At 46.3% G+C, this 19,163-nt stretch overlaps 1 protein-coding gene across 1 annotated transcript in view; it reads left to right on the top strand.

The window, feature by feature from the left end:
- EXD1 (exonuclease 3'-5' domain containing 1) overlaps positions 1-19,163 on the top strand; it is a gene marked incomplete at its 5' end in the record, with an annotated part of 442,032 nt that overhangs the window by 332,256 nt on the left and 90,613 nt on the right. Inside the window, one exon of the mRNA XM_082242816.1 lies at positions 17,022-17,165. Within this exon, the coding sequence (XP_082098942.1) occupies positions 17,022-17,165 (144 nt within the window). The remainder of the gene's footprint in view (positions 1-17,021; positions 17,166-19,163) is intronic.

Here is a 19,163-nt window from a genome sequence, read left to right as displayed (position 1 = left end):
TGGCAAGATTTTTTTCTTAAAAGATTTTTTTAGACAGCCTTTTTTTCTCCAGTGTTCCTGTGAGATCTTCAAGCAAGAAAGCTGAACTGGGCGACGGGCTGGATGTTGAGATCCGGTGGTCACCCCAGTTCAGCCTACGAGCGCGTGCAGGCCATAGCTCCGCGCTGGGTCGGCCGCGACAAAGTCCCATTAAAGGACTGACCCCGCGAGTTAAACGTCTCGCTGAAACGCCAAAGACCATGAGTCACGGCGTCCATATCGGTCGACAGCCCTCCCGCCCCGGTGGAGAGGGGTACTGTCAGGAGTTGGTGCCCGCCTGGTTCCGGTATGGTGAGTAGTATGTTCCCCCTTTTTCCCTTGACGGGTCTTGTGGTGAACGCGGGCCCCTCTCTGTATGGTAAGATAGAGTCCCTCTCTATCCTATAAATGACACAGATCCTCCTACTTTGAGTGTGATTTTATGTGCAAAAAGCCAGGAGGCTTGGTTTGGGAGCTAACAGTCTAATTGTATACATGTTAAAAAGATTGTAATCAGTGGCATTCTGGGAATTTTACGGTGATAAAAATAAGCTACCTACCAGTCAGAAGCCACGGACATGTAGACTGCCTTCCTAATCAGATCTCCAGCTATTAGCAGGCCTCCCGAATGGCCATGCGGTCCGCCAGGGCCGGTACCGCCAACCACGCCAAATCCCCATGCAGAGAGAGTGTTGTGTGCCCTGCAGCACACCGCTATTCAGTACAGGCCGCCGCCATTTTTTTTTGCTGGATCGCACGAGCCGCCATTTTGGCGTAGCCTCGTGTCTCCAGCATGGGGGCAGCCATGTTTGAGGTGATCCAAACACCTCGTGAAGCTAGGGGAGGCGCCGGAAGGCGTGCAGAGGGGCGGAGCCGCCTCCTTTCTTCCTGGGCAGCCAGCCAAAAGACTTCCTGTTTGTCAAGACAGCGCTGTAACCTGTTGCAGTTAAACTCTGAGCATCAAGTGGTGAGCCTGGGGGTCTATCTCTCTCTCTCTCGATCGATAGGGATCCCTAGCAGGTAACACTAAGGGGCTTTTTGTGGCGCTGGGGTCTAAAAAAAAAAAAAAAAAAAGTTTTTTATTTTTGAATTATATTATCCAGGAAGTGACTGGAATTATCATGGACCCTGCCACACATATTCCCCCACCTGTTTCCCTCGAGGGGGCCACGGGACCCGCCGGTGCACAGAGTGTAGAGTCATTTACAGCAATTTTGGAGTCTATGGTGGCTCGGGTGGAGGCGGCCTGTCAGGGACGGGGGTCAAGGAAGCGACCCCCGCCTACCCCTATACTATCTGACACCTCTGACTCAGATTCAGAGATGGTCACTGCAGTTGCAGGTTCCTCTGCAAGGGCTGTTGTCTCAGGTAAAGCCCCCTCAGACAGTGAGGAGGACGCTTCTTCTCCTGCTAAAATTCAGGAAGAAGCATTGGTGGACGCACTAGTTGTGGCAGTGCAGGAAACCTTAAAACTTGAGGCTTTACCGGCAGAGGCAACGGAAACAGAGATTCCTTTTGGTACTAATAAGCCCATCAAAACGGTGAAGGTTTTTCCTGTACCCAAGTGTTTCGGTAATCAGATTAAAGGAGAATGGGAGCATTCTAAACGTACCTTTACTATTTCCAAGCGTATTGCTAGATGCTATCCGTTTGAGGAATCCATCATTAAGAAATGGACGGTACCACCAGTCGTGGATCCACCTATTTCCAGGCTGAATAAAGCCACGGTTATCCCAGTGGAGGACACTTCGTCCTTTAAGGATCCGGTGGATCGAAAGATGGAAGCAGAGTCCCGCACCATCTTCTCTCTGATAGGGTCAGCATTTAGACCAGTAATTGTTATTGGTCTAGTTTCCCAGACACTTACGGAATGGGCGAGAATGGTACGCCAAGACCTTAGGGGAAAAGATATTCCCCAGGAGACATCTGATTTGATGGAACAGATTATACAAGGGCTACAGTTTATCTGTGACGCAGCCTTGGACACTACTCCCTTATTAGGGCATGCATCTATGTCAGCGGTCATCCTCAGACGTGTGCTGTGGTTAAAATGCTGGTCAGCTGACCTAGGTTCCAAAAAGACCTTGACAAATCTCCCTTTTCAGGGGAATCGTCTATTTGGGGCCAACCTAGATGAAATCATTAAGGATGCCACTGGGGGCAAGAGCACTTTTTTGCCACAGGCTGCTAAAGCTAAGGGACCTCGCAACAAGCGAGGACCTTTCTTTACCGCCCATAAAGGGCGCCCGGCTGGTACAAGCGGGAAAGGCAAGACTCCTCCAGGAGGGTTCAAGAAGGGCTGGTCGGACAAGCAGAGGACCAACCCAGCCAAACCCGAAGCAAAGGAGTACACAGCCTGAAGGTGCGCCCCCACCCGGTTTCAGGGTGGGGGGACGTTTTCACCGGTATTCAGGACATTAGATCGAGCATCAACCACTACTACCGGTGCGATTCTTCCCTTCCAACATTTAAGTACTACAGGAAGCGGTAGTTACCGTTCCCTGAATAGATCTTTTCCTTTACCTTTTCCTAAGATTAGTCCCTATACCTCACAGGAATCGGATCTGGTTGACCAGATAGACCAAGTAGCCTCTAGTCGGGTGACTTCGGTCCCTGAGGTTCAACCAGAAAAGATCACCCTTCCTGATAACAATCAGGTATCTGATAAATGTGTGGGAACAGAAAACGACCAGACTTTCTCGGATGGTCGGGGCCAGATACCTCTAGGGACGCCTGGTTCAAATTCTATCAGCGCCAGTGGTCCTAGAAATTCTAGGCTGGCCTCCTCAAGCCGGCCTGGCCGACTTGGACATGCTAGTCGCAGACGTTCCGTGGGAACTTCGTCTCTGGGAGTGTCTGTGGTCTCAAGGACCAATTTACCATCATGCTTTACAGTCGCTGGTTTTAATGGCCTGGCCATTGAGACCCAAGTACTGAAGGACAGAGGTTTGTCTACTTCAGTCATTCCTACCCTTATTAAAGCAAGGAAAGCGACTTCCAGCAAGGTCTATTATCACACATGGAAGACTTATATTGCGTGGTGCGAATCTTTAGGATTTCCTCCACGTACCTATTCGGTGACTCGAATATTGGCCTTTTTGCAACAAGGGGTTGAGCAGAAGCTAGCCTTGAGCACCATCAAGGGTCAAGTTTCAGCATTAGCAATCTTCTTTCAGAAGCCTTTAGCTACCAAGTCCTTGGTGCGGAATTTCATCCAGGGGGTGCGGCACCTGGCTCCACCAGTCCGCGCGCCCTTACCGCCCTGGGATCTTAATTTGGTTTTGTCGGTTCTACAGAAACCTCCCTTTGAAAACATCAGGGAGATTCCCTTGCTTACTTTATCCCAGAAGGTGGCCTTCTTGGTGGCTATCACTTCTGCTCGCAGGGTGTCAGAACTGGCTGCATTATCATGCCAGTCCCCATACCTAGTGATTCATAGGGATAAGGTAGTACTTCATCCTAAGCCATCTTTTCTTCCTAAGGTGGTTTCAGATTTTCATCTGAATGAAGATATTGTACTACCTTCCTTGTGTCCTCAGCCCAAGCATCATCGGGAACATGCGTTGCATTCCTTAGATGTGGTTCGGGCAATCAGGGTATACCTGAAAGCTACGGAATCATTCCGTAAGACGGATTCACTTTTTGTGATCACGGATGGCCCCAGAAAGGGTTTGCCTGCATCTGCCGCGACCATTGCCAAATGGATTAGACAAACGGTGGTACAGGCTTATTCTATTAAGGGTCAGAGTCCTCCGTTCCCTGTTAGGGCGCACTCCACTCGAGCGCTCAGTACTTCCTGGGCCTTTCGCCATCAGGCGTCAGTGGTCCAGGTATGTAAGGCGGCCACCTGGTCGTCGGTACATACCTTTACAAAATTCTATAAAATTGATGTGACGGCATCGGCGGATGCCTCATTTGGCCGCAAGGTTTTGCAGGCCGCAATTTGAGGAGACCGGGGGTCTACCTCGAGGGTTTTTTCTGTTTGAAAAAAAAAAAAAAATAAATAATTTTTCTCTTTTTTTGTTGAGTCTCATCATTAAGGATGAGCATTGTAAACTTCTAGTTGGCACCGGTTGGGCCTTCTAGATTGGGATTTGATTTTCATTTTCCCACCCCTCATTTGTGATACTGCTCTGGGACGTCCCGAAGGTGCTGTATCACCGAGGACTACGTCTGTCAATGAGCGCTAGAGAAAAATGGATTTTTGTAAAATCTTACCGTAAAATCCTTTTCTCTTAGCTCATTGACAGACGTAGTCCCCGCCCCTCTGTTTTTTTGAGTTGGGTTGGGTTAAAATCTCTAAAGACTGCTTTTTCACATAACTGATTTGCTGAGGCAGAGAGAGAGAGGATATACCCTCTGGGACTGCCCCTAGGGTGTGGCCAGAGCTTTTTAATTTCCTGTCTAGTCCTGCTCCTGTGGAGGCAACATAACCCGAAGGTGCTGTATCACCGAGGACTACGTCTGTCAATGAGCTAAGAGAAAAGGATTTTACGGTAAGATTTTACAAAAATAAATTTTTTGCTACAATGTAAAGTAGTGAGTGTACAGCTTGTGTAACAGTGTAAATTTGCTGTCCCCTCAAAATAACTCAACACACACCCAATAATGTATAAACCGCTGGCAACAAAATGGAGTACACCCCTAAGTCAGGATGTCCAATTTGGGCTCAATTAGCCATTTTCCCTCCCCGGTGTCATGTGACTCGTTAGTGTTACAAGGTCTCAGTTGTAAATGGGGAGCAGGTGTGTTAAATTTGGTGTTATCGCTCTCACTCTCTCATACTGTTCACTGGAAGTTCAACATGGCACCTCATGGCAAATAACTCTCTGGGGATCTGAAAAATATATATTTGGTTTAGGTACAGTGTTGCATGACCGCGCAATTGTCATTCAAAATGCAACAGCACTAAAAGCTACAAATTGGCCTGGGCAGGAAGGGGGTGAAAGTGCCCTGTATTGAAGTGGTTAAAGAAAAAAAGAAAATTAGACTGTTTTGCAGATTTTCAGACAGAACTGCAATATAATATGTATGACAGACTCCCTTGTGATAGGCAGGTGGCTTGATAAAAGCTCCCTGCGCCTGCTGTCACTTATACTGGCCATACAAAAACAATGTCTTCCTTCAAAAAAGTTTTCATTTTAGGAACGTTAATTTTTTAATCGCTAGTGGGGTCAAATCGGGGTTAATTTTCGACCACAGTGATGGGAAAACTCGAAGGAGCAGCATAGAAAACTTCTAGGTCAAAGGAATTTTCAGTGTATGTGGTTTTCGTTCAGAAATTTATTTTAAAACAATGTTCAAAATTTTCAAAGAACATTTTTTCATTCAGCGAATGTACAAAGATTTTTCAAATGAATAGTCTCGTCTGAAAATCTATGTGTATGGCCACAGCATAAGGCTCAGTTCACACCTATGCAGTTTGCTTTTGACCAGATTGTGCAGTGCTTTTTGTTTTGTGTTTTTGCACACGTGATTTTGTTGTGATTTGCGTTTTTGCATTTCTTGTGCTTTTTTTTTTTTGGGCCAATTTGTTGCGCAGATTAAAAAATGCAAATCGCAGCAAAAACGCACTACATGCTTTTCTTCAGCTTCTCCATTGAAGTCTATTAAACAAAAAAAGCACAGTTTAGCATTGAAAAAATTCCTTGATCCTTTTCTATTTAAAGTGGCTGAAAAAAAGCATAGATGTGAACGTGTCCCATAGAAAACCATGTTAAATGAACTGTAGTGCGTTTCTGCAAAAAAAAAAAAAAAACGCGCCTGTCATAATAGGGTTAGGAAAAAACAAAAATTAGCCATTTATACTTCAAAAAGAGCAGATAATTGCCACTATATGGGGTTCATTTATACTGTGAAACAGTGAAAAGTAATGTATATTATATATTTAAAAATAAATATACCCAGAAGTAGGATATATGGGCATTTTAACTAGAAGTCAGACATGGAGGTATTTGAAGGGTGGAAGAGAGATAAAAATCTTTTATTTTAAGGTATTTTTAAAAGCTGAGACTTTTTTTTTTTTTTTATGGATATGATCATTTCAAATATAATGCACAATACTGGTAAAAGTTTGTGCCCAGGGCAACATGTCCCATGAGGCATTGCACCTCACACATTGACATTCACAAGTTCTCAGGCACTTACTGACCTGTATGGATGGTGTACTGATCTGTACGTGTGCTGCACTGTGTCTTCTGACATGTATGGACGATGTACTGAGCTGTATTTTATATGTAAATAAATAATGCATTCTGTATGTAGGTCAACCAATCGGCTGACCTACCAACGAATCGATTATGAAAATAGTTGACAACAATCGATTAGTTGTTTCGGCCTGTGGGATTGATTAGCTCGGTGGCGGGTATGGATGCCCCTTTGGGGGGGTTCGTTACACATTAAGATAGCCGAGAAGTGGTTGCAAACAACAGTTTGGTTTATTCTTGCAATTTACTTCACACAAGTGCAAGCCTCAAAAACAGCAAAATAAAAATAAAACACAAAATAAATTCTTGCCACGGTGGGCTGCTACCTTCTCACATACAGGAACCTACCTACGGAGTCTGTCTCCAACCTACTGTTGGGCAAACGTTGCTGATCCTACAGCAGACACTCAATAGTTCATGTTTTTTCTTCACACAACAAATGTCCATTGAACATGTCCCTTTTCTCTTCACATAGAACACATTCCTTTGTTTGTCTCTGCACATAGCATCCATTCCTTTGCTTGTCTCTTCACATAGCAAACAGTTCATTTATTTCTTCCACATATAAATAGTTCATTTTCTCACCTTGAGTAGTCTTCACACTTTTTTACCCTCCTCAGCGCACATCGCTCCAGGAGGTCTTCTCCCATGCTCACACAGCTTCAGGGGGCACCCATCTGATTGTCCTCCGCTACCCACACGGCGTCAGGAGGCAGCAATCCTTCTCCCAGGTTCTCACAGCGTCGGGAGGCACACATCTGACTGTCCTCCTCTCCCCAGCCCACACGGCGTCAGGAGGCAGCAATCAATAGGACTTCCTTTGGACAAATTATAGAGGCCTTAACTTCCTCATTCCGAACAGCTGAAGGCCTTTCAACTTCCTTAGACAGTTCTGGCTACCTTTGCAGCCGACACCCTATAGTAATTGGTGAATTTTCTAAACCAGGTGGAAATGTATCTCCTGTCTGTGACTACATCCACAGATTTACCTGACTTCCTGTCACAGGCCCTACACCTTTTCCTGTCTCCTGAATAGTATTTGTTAAACCATTAAGCTATCTAGAAACTGGATATTTGAGTTTGACTTGTTGCATTTGTTGAGTGCTTAAACTTTCAAACCTAGCAGTAAAAAATCCATAATTCAGAGCTTAGTCTAGGGTGGACAATTGGAAGGTGGATTTCCTCAGCCGTCAATGCCTGGACCTAGGGGAATGATCTTTCCATTCTGACGTATTCCATATCCTATGTCAAAAATGGTGGACCCCAGATGTGGACATACTGGCCTACAGGTTCAACAACAAGTTGCTCCTCTTTGAGGCACAGACCAAGGATCCTCTAGAACTGGCATCCGATGCTCTGGTAATCTCTTGGACTTGGTTCAGTTTAAACTATCTCTTCCATCCAGTTTGTATTATTCTAAGAACCTAGTATGCAGACATACTTAAACCCCTAGATTAAGTATAGAAGATCTCTGCTGCCCTAAGGCCCCCAGTATCATTCTACTTCTCAGTCACTGGCTTTAACACCATGGCTTTTGATGCACAGGTCTTGAGGGACAGTGGTAAATTGAGTTAGCATAAAGAGCGTATATGGACCTAGGATTGTTCATTCTGAATGGTACAAACATCCCAAGTATAAGCAATATATTGGAGAAGAAATGTGAGGGACTTTCAGGGTACTTGAGAAGAGTCCTAAAGTGCATACAGTATAATGAAAAAATTCTTAAATCTTATCTTCACCCTAAAGGACATGTTGTGCTCCCCCTATCTCTTTTACAAATGGAACATTTTCCCCCAAGCGTCTTTCAGGAAAGCATCGACCAGGCCCCTTGCCTTGATCAGGAAACACTGCCTTACAACTTTTAAAAGGAATGCCGGCTCCTCATTTGTGGTGTTTCCCTTCAGCAATGAGACACTGCGGGAAACCATGGCTGCCTGTGCAGTATATTTGTAGACACTGGGGTTTACGCAGCAGAGTACTTTGGCGGCTTTGGTGCCCCGTCTTCTATTTCTTGCTGATAATTAGGGTATACTTGTAGTCTTTCGCCACCCCAGCTTCCCCCTGATGCCTGATGGGTGTTCCCCCGCTTCCCCACTCCAGGGATCTGTTTTTGCTTCATAGAGGGGGATCATCACTGGAGGAGGAGAAGGCTTCCCTGGAGTAGCCAGGTGATGGAGTTCTGAGTCCCAGTATCGGACGTCTTTTGCAGGTGGGGCCGGTACTTCCTTCATGCGTTGTTAGATATATAAGTCTGTTAGACCTGTATTAGAGTTAGTGGCCCTCTTTCCATTTTTAATCCTTCACAGACACAAAATATTCGTCCAAAACTCTCCTTTCTCCCTAAGGTGGTATCAGCCTTCCCCCTAGTGATGAAGACGTTGTCCTGCCATCCTTGTGCCCTGCTCCCAAGAATCCCAAGAATCCCAAGTAAATTGCTTTACATTTTTTGGACATAGTAAGGCCTGTCAATCTATCTGAAAGCCACAGTCTCTGTATGGAAAACAGACTTTGTCCTGCCAAGAGTGTCTCGAAAAGGATAGCCTGACTCAGATTGTAATATTGCAGGTGGTTACGACCGCTCATTGCAGATACATTCAAAGATTTTGTGCCCCTAGTACCCTTACAACTGTACTTCACCGGTTTGGTAATGGTTTCCTGGGAATTCCACCGTTAGGCATCTGTTGCTCAGCTTTGTAAGGCTGCTAACTGGTGTCCAGTTAACACATTTCTAAAAGCTGGATGTCCAGGTCTCTTTAGATGCAGTTTTCACCTACAAGATTCTTTCAGTGACCCTTTTCTGTTTTATTGGGCCCGTTGGCACAGTTCTGTTTTGCTTTGTTGTTGCCCACCTTTCTCATTTTTGTTTGGGGACGTCCCAAGGTCTGTGATTATCCAGCCTGTGTCCTGTTAGGGGACGTCCCTAGGTCTGTGATTATCCAGCCTGTGTCCTGTATTGTACGATTAGGATAAACAGATTGTTTTACTTTCCTGTAAATTCCATATCTTGGAGTACAGTATAGGACACAGGCCTCCATTCCCTCTGTGTTTGTGTTACTTTGCATTGAGTGATAGTCCAAATAGACCGCACCAAATTCAATTCCTGTTAGCATTGCAAATTACATGTGGAGTGTTTATTTTTGTTTTGGGCTGATATTTAGACAAAGCAAGAGTTGCTAAAAGCTGCTGCAGGTGTGTTGTACCCAATTTCCCCGAAAATAAGCCTTAGCCCGAAAATAAGACCTAGTATTTTCGAGGAGGGCTGCAAAATAGGCCCTACTCTGAAAATAAGCCCTAGTAAAGTCCTTGTAAAAACATGTAATCCATTTTGAAAAAAAGATTTTATAATGTCCAGTGTGTCTCCTTTTGTAACTATATTGTGAAAAATAACTTTTTTAAAACGCAGCTGGCCGCTCATGTGACCTGCCGAATATGTTCTCCTCTCCTCCTGGAGGACATCAGCGGTTCCTCCCTCTCCAATGCTCCAACCGCTCCAAGCTGACATCAGTGGGGATCTTGGCCCTTTCCTCTGCAGTATTTGAGGCAGGGAAGGAGAGCTCCTTTGGGTCACATGAACGCCCAGCGGAACTGTAAATAAGATTTCTCTAGCGCTCATTGACAGACGTAGTCCTCGGTGATACACCACCTTCGGGTTATGTTGCCTCCACAGGAGCAGGACTAGACAGGAAATTAAAAAGCTCTGGCCACACCCCAGGGGCAGTCCCAGAGGGTATATCCTCTCTCTCTCTGCCTCAGCAAATCAGTTATTTTCTGTCTAGTTAGGAGTAAGGACCTAGATACCTTGCTGGGATCTTAGGTCCTGGCAAGAATTTTTTCTTAAAGGATTTTTTAGACAGCTTTTTTTCTCCAGTGTTCCTGTGAGATCTTCAAGCAAGAAAGCTGAACTGGGCGACGGGCTGGATGTTGAGATCCGGTGGTCACCCCAGTTCAGCCTACGAGCGCGTGCAGGCCATAGCTCCGCGCTGGGTCGGCCGCGACAAAGTCCCATTAAAGGACTGTCCACGCGAGTTAAACGTCTCGCTGAAACGCCAAAGACCATGAGTCACGGCGTCCGTATCGGTCGACAGCCCTCCCGCCCCGGTGGAGAGGGGTACTGTCAGGAGTTGGTGCCCGCCTGGTTCCGGTATGGTGAGTAGTATGTTCCCCCTTTCCCCCTGACGGGTTTTGTGGTGAACGCGGGCCCCTCTCTGTATGGTAAGATAGAGTCCCTTTCTATCCTACAACATGACACAGATCCTCCTACTTTGAGTGTGATTTTATGTGTGCAAAAAGCCAGGAGGCTTGGTTTGGGAGCTAACAATCTAATTGTATACATGTTTTAAAGATGTAATCTGTGGCATTCTGGGAATCTTATGGGTTAAGAATAAGCTACCTACCAGTTAGAAGCCACGGACATGTAGACTGCCTTCCTAATCAGATCTCCAGCTATTAGCAGGCCTCCCGAACGGCCATGCGGTCCGCCAGGGCCGGTACCGCCAACCACGCCATATCCCCATGCAGAGAGTGTTGTGTGCCCTGCAGCACACCGCTATTCAGTACGGGCCGCCGCCATTTTTTTTGCTGGATCGCACGAGCCGCCATTTTGGCGTAGCCTCGTGTCTCCAGCATGGGGGCGGCCATGTTTGAGGTGATCCAAACACCTCGTGGAGCTTGGGGGAGGCGCCGGAAGGCGTATAGAGGGGCGGAGCCGCCTCCTTTTTTCCTGGGCAGCCAGCCAAAAGACTTCCTGTTTGTCAAGACAGCGCTGTAACCTGTTGCAGTTAAACTCTGAGCATCAAGTGGTGAGCCTGGGGGTCTATCTCTCTCTCTCTCTCTCGATCGATAGGGATCCCTAGCAGGTAACACTAAGGGGCTTTTGTGGCGCTGGGGGTCGAAAAAAAAAAAAAAAAAAAGTTTTATTTCTCTAGCGCTCATCGACAGACGTAGTCCTCGGTGATACACCACCTTCGGGTTATGTTACCTCCGCAGGAGCAGGACTAGACAGGAAATTAAAAAGCTCTGGCCACACCCTAGGGGCAGTCCCAGAGGGTATATCCTCTCTCTCTCTGCCTCAGCAAATCAGTTATTTTCTGTCTAGTTAGGAGTAAGGACCTAGACACCTTGCTGGGATCTGAGGTCCTGGCAAAAATTTTTTCTTAAAGGATTTTTTTAGACAGCTTTTTCTCCAGTGTTCCTGTGAGATCTTCAAGCAAGAAAGCTGAACTGGGCGACGGGCTGGATGTTGAGATCCGGTGGTCACCCCAGTTCAGCCTACGAGCGCGTGCAGGCCATAGCTCCGCGCTGGGTCGGCCGCGACAAAGTCCCGTTAAAAGGACTGAACCCGCGAGTTAAACGTCTCGCTGAAACGCCAAAGACCATGAGTCACGGCGTTCGTATCGGTCGACAGCCCTCCCGCCCCGGTGGAGAGGGGTACTGTCAGGAGTTGGTGCCCGCCTGGTTCCGATATGGTGAGTAGTATGTTCCCCCTTTCCCCCTGACGGGTTTTGTGGTGAACGCGGGCCCCTCTCTGTATGGTAAGAAAGAGTCCTTTCTGTCCTATAACATGTCACAGATCCCCCTACTTTGAGTGTGATTTTTTGTGTACAAAAAGCCAGGAGGCTTGGTTTGGGAGCTAACAATCTATTGTATACATGTTTAAAAGATGTAATCTGTGGCATTCTGGGAATCTTATGGGTTTAGTATAAGCTACCTACCAGTCAGAAGCCACGGACATGTAGACTGCCTTCCAAATCAGATCTCCAGCTATTAGCAGGCCTCCCGAACGGCCATGCGGTCCGCCAGGGGCCGATACCGCCAACCACGCCATATCCCCAGGCAGAGACAGTGTTGTGTGCCCTGCAGCACACCGCCATTCAGCAGGCCGCCGCCATTTTTTCTTGCAGGATCGCACGAGCCGCCATTTTGGCGTAGCCTCGTGTCTCCAGCATGGGGGCGGCCATGTTTGAGGTGATCCTACACCTCGTGGAGCTTGGGGGAGGCGCCGGAAGGCGTGCAGAGGGGCGGAGCCGCCTCCTTTCTTCCTGGGCAGCCAGCCAAAAGACTTCCTGTTTGTCAAGACAGCGCTGTAAGCTGTTGCAGTTTAACTCTGAGCATCTAGTGGTGAGCCTGGGGGTCTATCTCTCTCTCTCTCGATCGATAGGGATCCCTAAGCAGGTAACACTAAGGGGCTTTTTTGTGGCGCCGGGGGTCAGAAAAAAAAAAAAAGTTTTTTTCTTTACTTTTGAATTATATTATCCAGGAAGTAACTGGAGTTATTATGGACCCTGCCACACATATTCCCCCACCTGTTTCCCTCGAGGGGGCCTCGGGACCCGCCGGTGCACAGAGTATAGAGTCATTTACAGCAATTTTGGAGTCTATGGTGGCTCGGGTGGAGGCGGCCTGTCAGGGACGGGGGTCAAGGAAGCGACCCCCGCCTACCCCTATACCATCTGACACCTCTGACTCAGATTCAGAGGTGGTCACGGCAATTGCAGGTTCCTCTGCAAGGGCTGTTATCCCAGGTAAAGCCCCCTCAGACAGTGAGGAGGACGCTTCTTCTCCTGCTATTATTCAGGAAGAAGCATTGGTGGACGCACTAGTTGTGGCAGTGCAGGAAACCTTAAAACTTGAGGCTTTACCGGCAGAGGCAACTGAAACAGAGATTCCTTTTGGTACTAATAAGCCCATCAAGACGATGAAGGCTTTTCCTGTACCTAAATGTTTCGGTAATCAGATTAAAGGAGAATGGGAGCATTCTAAACGTACCTTTACTATTTCCAAGCGTATTGCTAGACGCTATCCGTTTGAGGAATCCATCATTAAGAAATGGACGGTACCACCAGTCGTGGATCCGCCTATTTCCAGGCTGAATAAAGCCACGGTTATTCCAGTGGAGGACACTTCGTCCTTTAAGGATCCGGTGGATTGAAAGATGGAAGCAGAGTCCCGCACCATCTTCTCTCTGATAGGGTCAGCTTTTAGACCAGTAATTGTTATTGGTCTAGTTTCCCAGACACTTACGGAATGGGCGAAAATGGTACGCCAAGATCTTAGGGGAAAAGATATTCCCCAGGAGACATCTGATTTGATGGAACAGATTATACAAGGGCTACAGTTTATCTGTGACGCAGCCTTGGACACTACTCCCTTATTAGGGCATGCATCTAAGACAGCGGTGATCCTCAGACGTGTGCTGTGGTTAAAATGCTGGTCAGCTGACCTAGGTTCCAAAAAGACCTTGACAAATCTCCCTTTTCAGGGGAATCGTCTATTTGGGGCCAACCTAGATGAAATCATTAAGGATGCCACTGGGGGCAAGAGCACTTTTTTGCCACAGGCTGCTAAAGCTAAGGGACCTCGCAACAAGCGAGGACCTTTCTTTACCGCCCATAAAGGGCGCCCGGCTGGTACTAGCGGGAAAGGCAAGACTCCTCCAGGAGGGTTCAAGAAGGGGACCAACCCAGCCAAACCCGAAGCAAAGGAGTACACAGCCTGAAGGTGCGCCCCCACCCGGTTTCAGGGTGGGGGGACGTTTTCACCGGTATTCAGGACATTAGATCGAGCATCAACCACCACTACCGGTGCGATTCTTCCCTTCCAACATTTAAGTACTACAGGAAGCGGTAGTTACCGTTCCCTGAATAGATCTTTTCCTTTACCTTTTCCCAAGATTAGTCCCGATACCTCACAGGAATCGGATCTGGTTGACCAGATAGGCCAAGTAGCCTCTAGTCGGGTGACTTCGGTCCCTGAGGTTCAACCAGAAAAGATCACCTTTCCTGATATCTATCAGGTATCTGATAAATGTGTGGGAACAGAAAACGACCAGACTTTCTCGGATGGTCGGGGCCAGATACCTCTAGGGACGCCTGTTTCAGATTCAATCAGCGCCAGTGGTCCTAGAAATTCTAGGCTGGCCTCCTCAAGCCGGCCTGGCCGACTTGGACATGTTAGTCGTACACGTTCCGTGGGAACTTCGTCTCAGGGAGTGTCTGTGGTCTCAAGGACCAATTTACCATCATGCTTTACAGTCGCTGGGTTTAATGGCCTGGCCATTGAGACCCAAGTACTGAAGGACAGAGGTTTGTCAGCTTCAGTCATTCCTACCCTTATTAAAGCAAGGAAAGCGACTTCCAGCAAAGTCTATTATCACACATGGAAAACTTATATTGCGTGGTGCGAATCTTTAGGATTTCCTCCACGTACCTATTCGGTGTCTCGAATATTGGCCTTTTTGCAACAAGGGGTTGAGCAGAAGCTAGCCTTGAGCACCATCAAGGGTCAAGTTTCAGCATTAGCAATCTTCTTTCAGAAACCTTTAGCTACCAAGTCCTTGGTGCGGAATTTCATCCAGGGGGTGCGGCACCTGGCTCCTCCAGTCCGCGCGCCCTTACCGCCTTGGGATCTTTGGTTTTGTCGGTTCTACAGAAACCTCCCTTTGAAAACATCAGGGAGATTCCCTTGCTTACTTTATCCCAGAAGGTGGCCTTCTTGGTGGCTATTACTTCTGCTCGCAGGGTGTCAGAACTGGCTGCATTATCATGCCAGTCACCATACCTAGTGATTCATAGGGATAAGGTAGTACTTCATCCTAAGCCATCTTTTCTTCCCAAGGTGGTTTCAGATTTTCATCTGAATGAAGATATTGTACTACCTTCCTTGTGTCCTCAGCCCAAGCATCATCGGGAACATGCGTTGCATTCCTTAGATGTGGTTCGGGCAATCAGGGTATACCTGAAAGCTACGGAATCATTCCGTAAGACGGATTCACTTTTTGTGATCACGGATGGCCCCAGAAAGGGTTTGCCTGCATCTGCCGCGACCATTGCCAAATGGATTAGACAGACGGTGGTACAGGCTTATTCTATTAAGGGTCAGAGTCCTCCGTTCCCTGTTAGGGCGCACTCCACTCGAGCGCTCAGTACTTCCTGGGCCTTTCGCCATCAGGCGTCAGTGGTCCAGGTATGTAAGGCGGCCACCTGGTCGTCGGTACATACCTTTACAAAGTTCTATAAAATTGATGTGACGGCATCGGCGGATGCCTCATTTGGCCGCAAGGTTTTGCAGGCCGCAATTTGAGGAGACCGGTGGTCTACCTCGAGGGTTTTTTCTGTTTGAAAAAAAAAAAAAAAAAAAAAATTTTCTCTTTTTTTGTTGAGTCTCATCATTAAGGATGAGCATTGTAAACTTCTAGTTGGCACCGGTTGGGCCTTCTAGATTGGGATTTGATTTCCATTTTCCCACCCCTCAGTTGTGATACTGCTCTGGGACGTCCCGAAGGTGGTGTATCACCGAGGACTACGTCTGTCAATGAGCGCTAGAGAAAAATGGATTTTTGTAAAATCTTACCGTAAAATCCTTTTCTCTTAGCTCATTGACAGACGTAGTCCCCGCCCCTCTGTTTTTTGAGTTGGGTTAAAATCTCTAAAGACTGCTTTTTCACATAACTGATTTGCTGAGGCAGAGAGAGAGAGGATATACCCTCTGGGACTGCCCCTGGGGTGTGGCCAGAGCTTTTTAATTTCCTGTCTAGTCCTGCTCCTGTGGAGGCAACATAACCCGAAGGTGGTGTATCACCGAGGACTACGTCTGTCAATGAGCTAAGAGAAAAGGATTTTACGGTAAGATTTTACAAAAATCCATTTATTTTCCACAACAAAGTTATAAAAGGAGACACACTGCACATTTTATATTCTTTTAACAAAACGGAATACATCATTTTTCAATGACTTTGACCAAGGTTTATTTTTTGGGATTACAGAATGTCATGGTGCTGACTCCTGAGCTGATGGGAGAGGGGGAGAGAAGACCAGGGACACTTTTTTAAAAAATTGTTTTATTCCACGTTTTTTTAGAACATAGAGAGGGGTAAATAACACAGCTCAAGCACTATGCTGTCTATTGTGCTTTAAAGGATCAGGATATTTTTTTTTTGGGTTACAACCACTTTAAAATCGTTGTCGTATATATCGTAAATAAAAAAGGCATCCCCTAAAAATAGTGTGCCGGCTTTATTCATATAACATTTGGTTTGGACGTTCAGCCTGAGCACCGACACTTAGCTCTTTATTTTCCCACAGTGCGGTGGAGCTAGGGTGAGTTACTGTTTATCCCCTAAAAATAAGCCCTAGTGTGTTTTTTGTAGCCAAAATTAGGACCCGGTCTTATTTTCGGGGGGAAACACGGAATGAGTCAGTGAACAAAACACTTTCATAAACTTCTTCTTTAGGGATGCAGCATTTGAAACCTGACCAGTTCTAAACCTTAAAAAAAAAAAAAAAAAAAGTGTGGTGGCAAGCTTTAAAAATAATGAAAGTAATAATTTATATAACGCTACTGAGTTATACAAATTGTGGGCTCATGCTGACGTGCTTTTTTCATGATTTTGACGTAGGTTTGGAACACATGTGTCAAATGCAGACCAGCAAAATTCCATTGACTTTGAGTACTTAAGGCAGTTCAGAGAGTGTGCATTACATCTGCATTGCATTGTGTTCTTTTGGATGCAGCATTTTCTATTGAGGTATATTTAAACTGCAGGCAAAGCAGGTCAATTGCTACTTTTTCTTGTGAAACACTGTGTTTATCATTCAAACACTTGCATTGAAAACATGGCCATTAACATGAACCCTAAATTTTGTCATTTGCTTTTTTTTTTTTTTTTAGGAATTATTTATATCTTCTGAAATTGTATGTGTGAAGTTCTATACAGTATAATATTTACAGCTCATGTTTGTATTATATTGTGCCAATCCTGTACATCTTTTTTATCATAATGTTTTTGGGCTTATTAAAAAGGTGGGTGACGTGTACCTGTTTTCCATGGAGACTGGTGGCTTCCTTCCTCATCGAACATCATCTTTGAAAGAATGTTTGACTCGGTATTTGAACATGCCATCTACACAAGTTAATTTCCTGAACATCAAACAAACCTTGCTAAAGGTTGGTGTATTTTGCAGAAATTCACTGCTTTCTTTAAACACCGATTGTAGTTGACCGACTATTTTCTGTATACTATTACATATTTGCAAACAATCCTACCTTTTTATTGAGCTGTCCCGAGACTGCTTTGTACCAGGCTGTGTCCCAAGATACCAGCCGTTAGGACAGCTGCACTTTCCCAGTTCTTGCAGCTATTTAAATGGTGGTAAATGTAAGTATGTACGCTGCCTAGCTAGACCAACGATCGGGTCAGCAGGGGCTGGCTGGGGGCTGCCTTTAACTCTCCCATCACCTTATTAGGTTAGGTTACCTTTTTGGGCTCTTGAATATCTCCCCTGGTAGACAGAGTTGATGGGTGTGGCTGCCACTTCCACTTCTACCTAAGTTGGCTGATTCCACAGCTGAAGGTAGGAAAGGAGGAGGAGTGCAGATAGCAACCTGGGAAAGTCTACCATCTCCAGCTATGCAGTAAGCGACTGATCACCCTGCCACTATGTTGTGCCCACTGACTGTCTTGCCACTACGTCTTGTCCACTGACCACTCAGCAGACTGCACTACATGCTGGAGCGATTTCTTGCCCATGGGACTGGCAGAATCGAGACAGCTAAATGACTCTAGGATATTGAAAAAGGTGAAGGGACTAGACAAGTCCAGGGAAGCTGAGGGAGTCTGAGTTTCGTAGGAGTGAGGGAGGCTGAAGTGTCAGGAAAAGTCCTATTGAGAGGCCAGGACATGAGCCTATGCTGCAGGAAGCAGCAAGGGCACATTTGCATCGACCAATCTGACACCTGGAATTACAGTGGCTGCAGGGAGCAACAAGTGAACACTATTGTGTCGTGCACTGAGGGTCTGCGACTAAAAGCTGTGTAAGCCAGGAAAACCCAGAGACAGGGGAAACTGGGAAAGATGGCTTGATGGACCAAAGCAGCAGTGTTGCTACTTTTCTGCTACTTGTTCATATTCTGTTAACTTTACTTTTGTTCAATAAAAGCGAGCCAACAAGCCCTTAAAGAGGAAGTAAACGCCCCTTGTTTGTTTGTACCCTTTAAGTAAGCCTGTAATAAGGCTTACCTATAGGTACTGTAAATAGTTCCTAAACTTGCACAGTTTAGGAGATATTTACTGTATATTGCGACAGATTACGTCATCGGTGCATGCACTCTGAAGGAACGGCCGCCTGTACCGTGATCGGTGGCTCCCGTGTGCATGCGTAGGGGTGACTACGTGGCTCCGGCCAATCACAGCGCCAGAGCCCACAAAGCCGCGTCAGTGGCATGTGAGAGCTGCTGCAGGGCTTTGTTCTAAGCAGGTATTTCATAATGAGCTAGTATTTTGCCTATGCCTTTTTTTCTTCTTCATGGGGGTTTACAACCTCTTTAACCACAGTTGTGACCCAATACAAATGCATCTACCACTGAGCAGCATGTAGCGGTTTTCCCTTGATTTTCTTGCAGAACGATTGTTCATGTAGTTTTTGTCTGCACCCCTCCCTTAATACCTAGGGGTGAGTGTTTTACATGTTTAATTTTACTACCAGTGTTACCTTGTTTTTCTTTAGGCTCATAACTACAGCTCTTAGAGCCAATTTCACATGGGTCATATTCATTTTGATGGATTCCGCTTGCTCAGCCGATGACAGGTCTGTCTCCACTCACTGTGCAGAGACGCACCTGTCAGAGTCTAACTCTCCTCTATGGGGGAATCAAATGAAAATGGACAACCTGTCCATTTTCACCTGACCCGCTGGACGGATGACAAACGTATCACCATGCGTCTGTTTTCAGCGAATCTTGTTGGATCGGATGCCAGGTGGGTGTCAGTGGACACATCCGCCTTTCCATAGAGGATGATGGGTGGCTCGATCGGGTCTGCCTGAAAAACTACAGGCAGACACGATCGGTCTGATTGTGTGAAAGGGGCCTAATATATGTTTAATCACTTGCGCTCCAGAAGGATTACCCACCTTCATTACCAGACCATTTTTGCTGTTCAGCACT

The sequence above is a fragment of the Pelophylax lessonae genome, assembly GCF_965119305.1.
Source record: "Pelophylax lessonae genome assembly, chromosome: 13".
Taxonomy (NCBI): Eukaryota; Metazoa; Chordata; class Amphibia; order Anura; family Ranidae; genus Pelophylax; species Pelophylax lessonae.
This window is presented reverse-complemented; position numbering and strand designations above follow the sequence as displayed.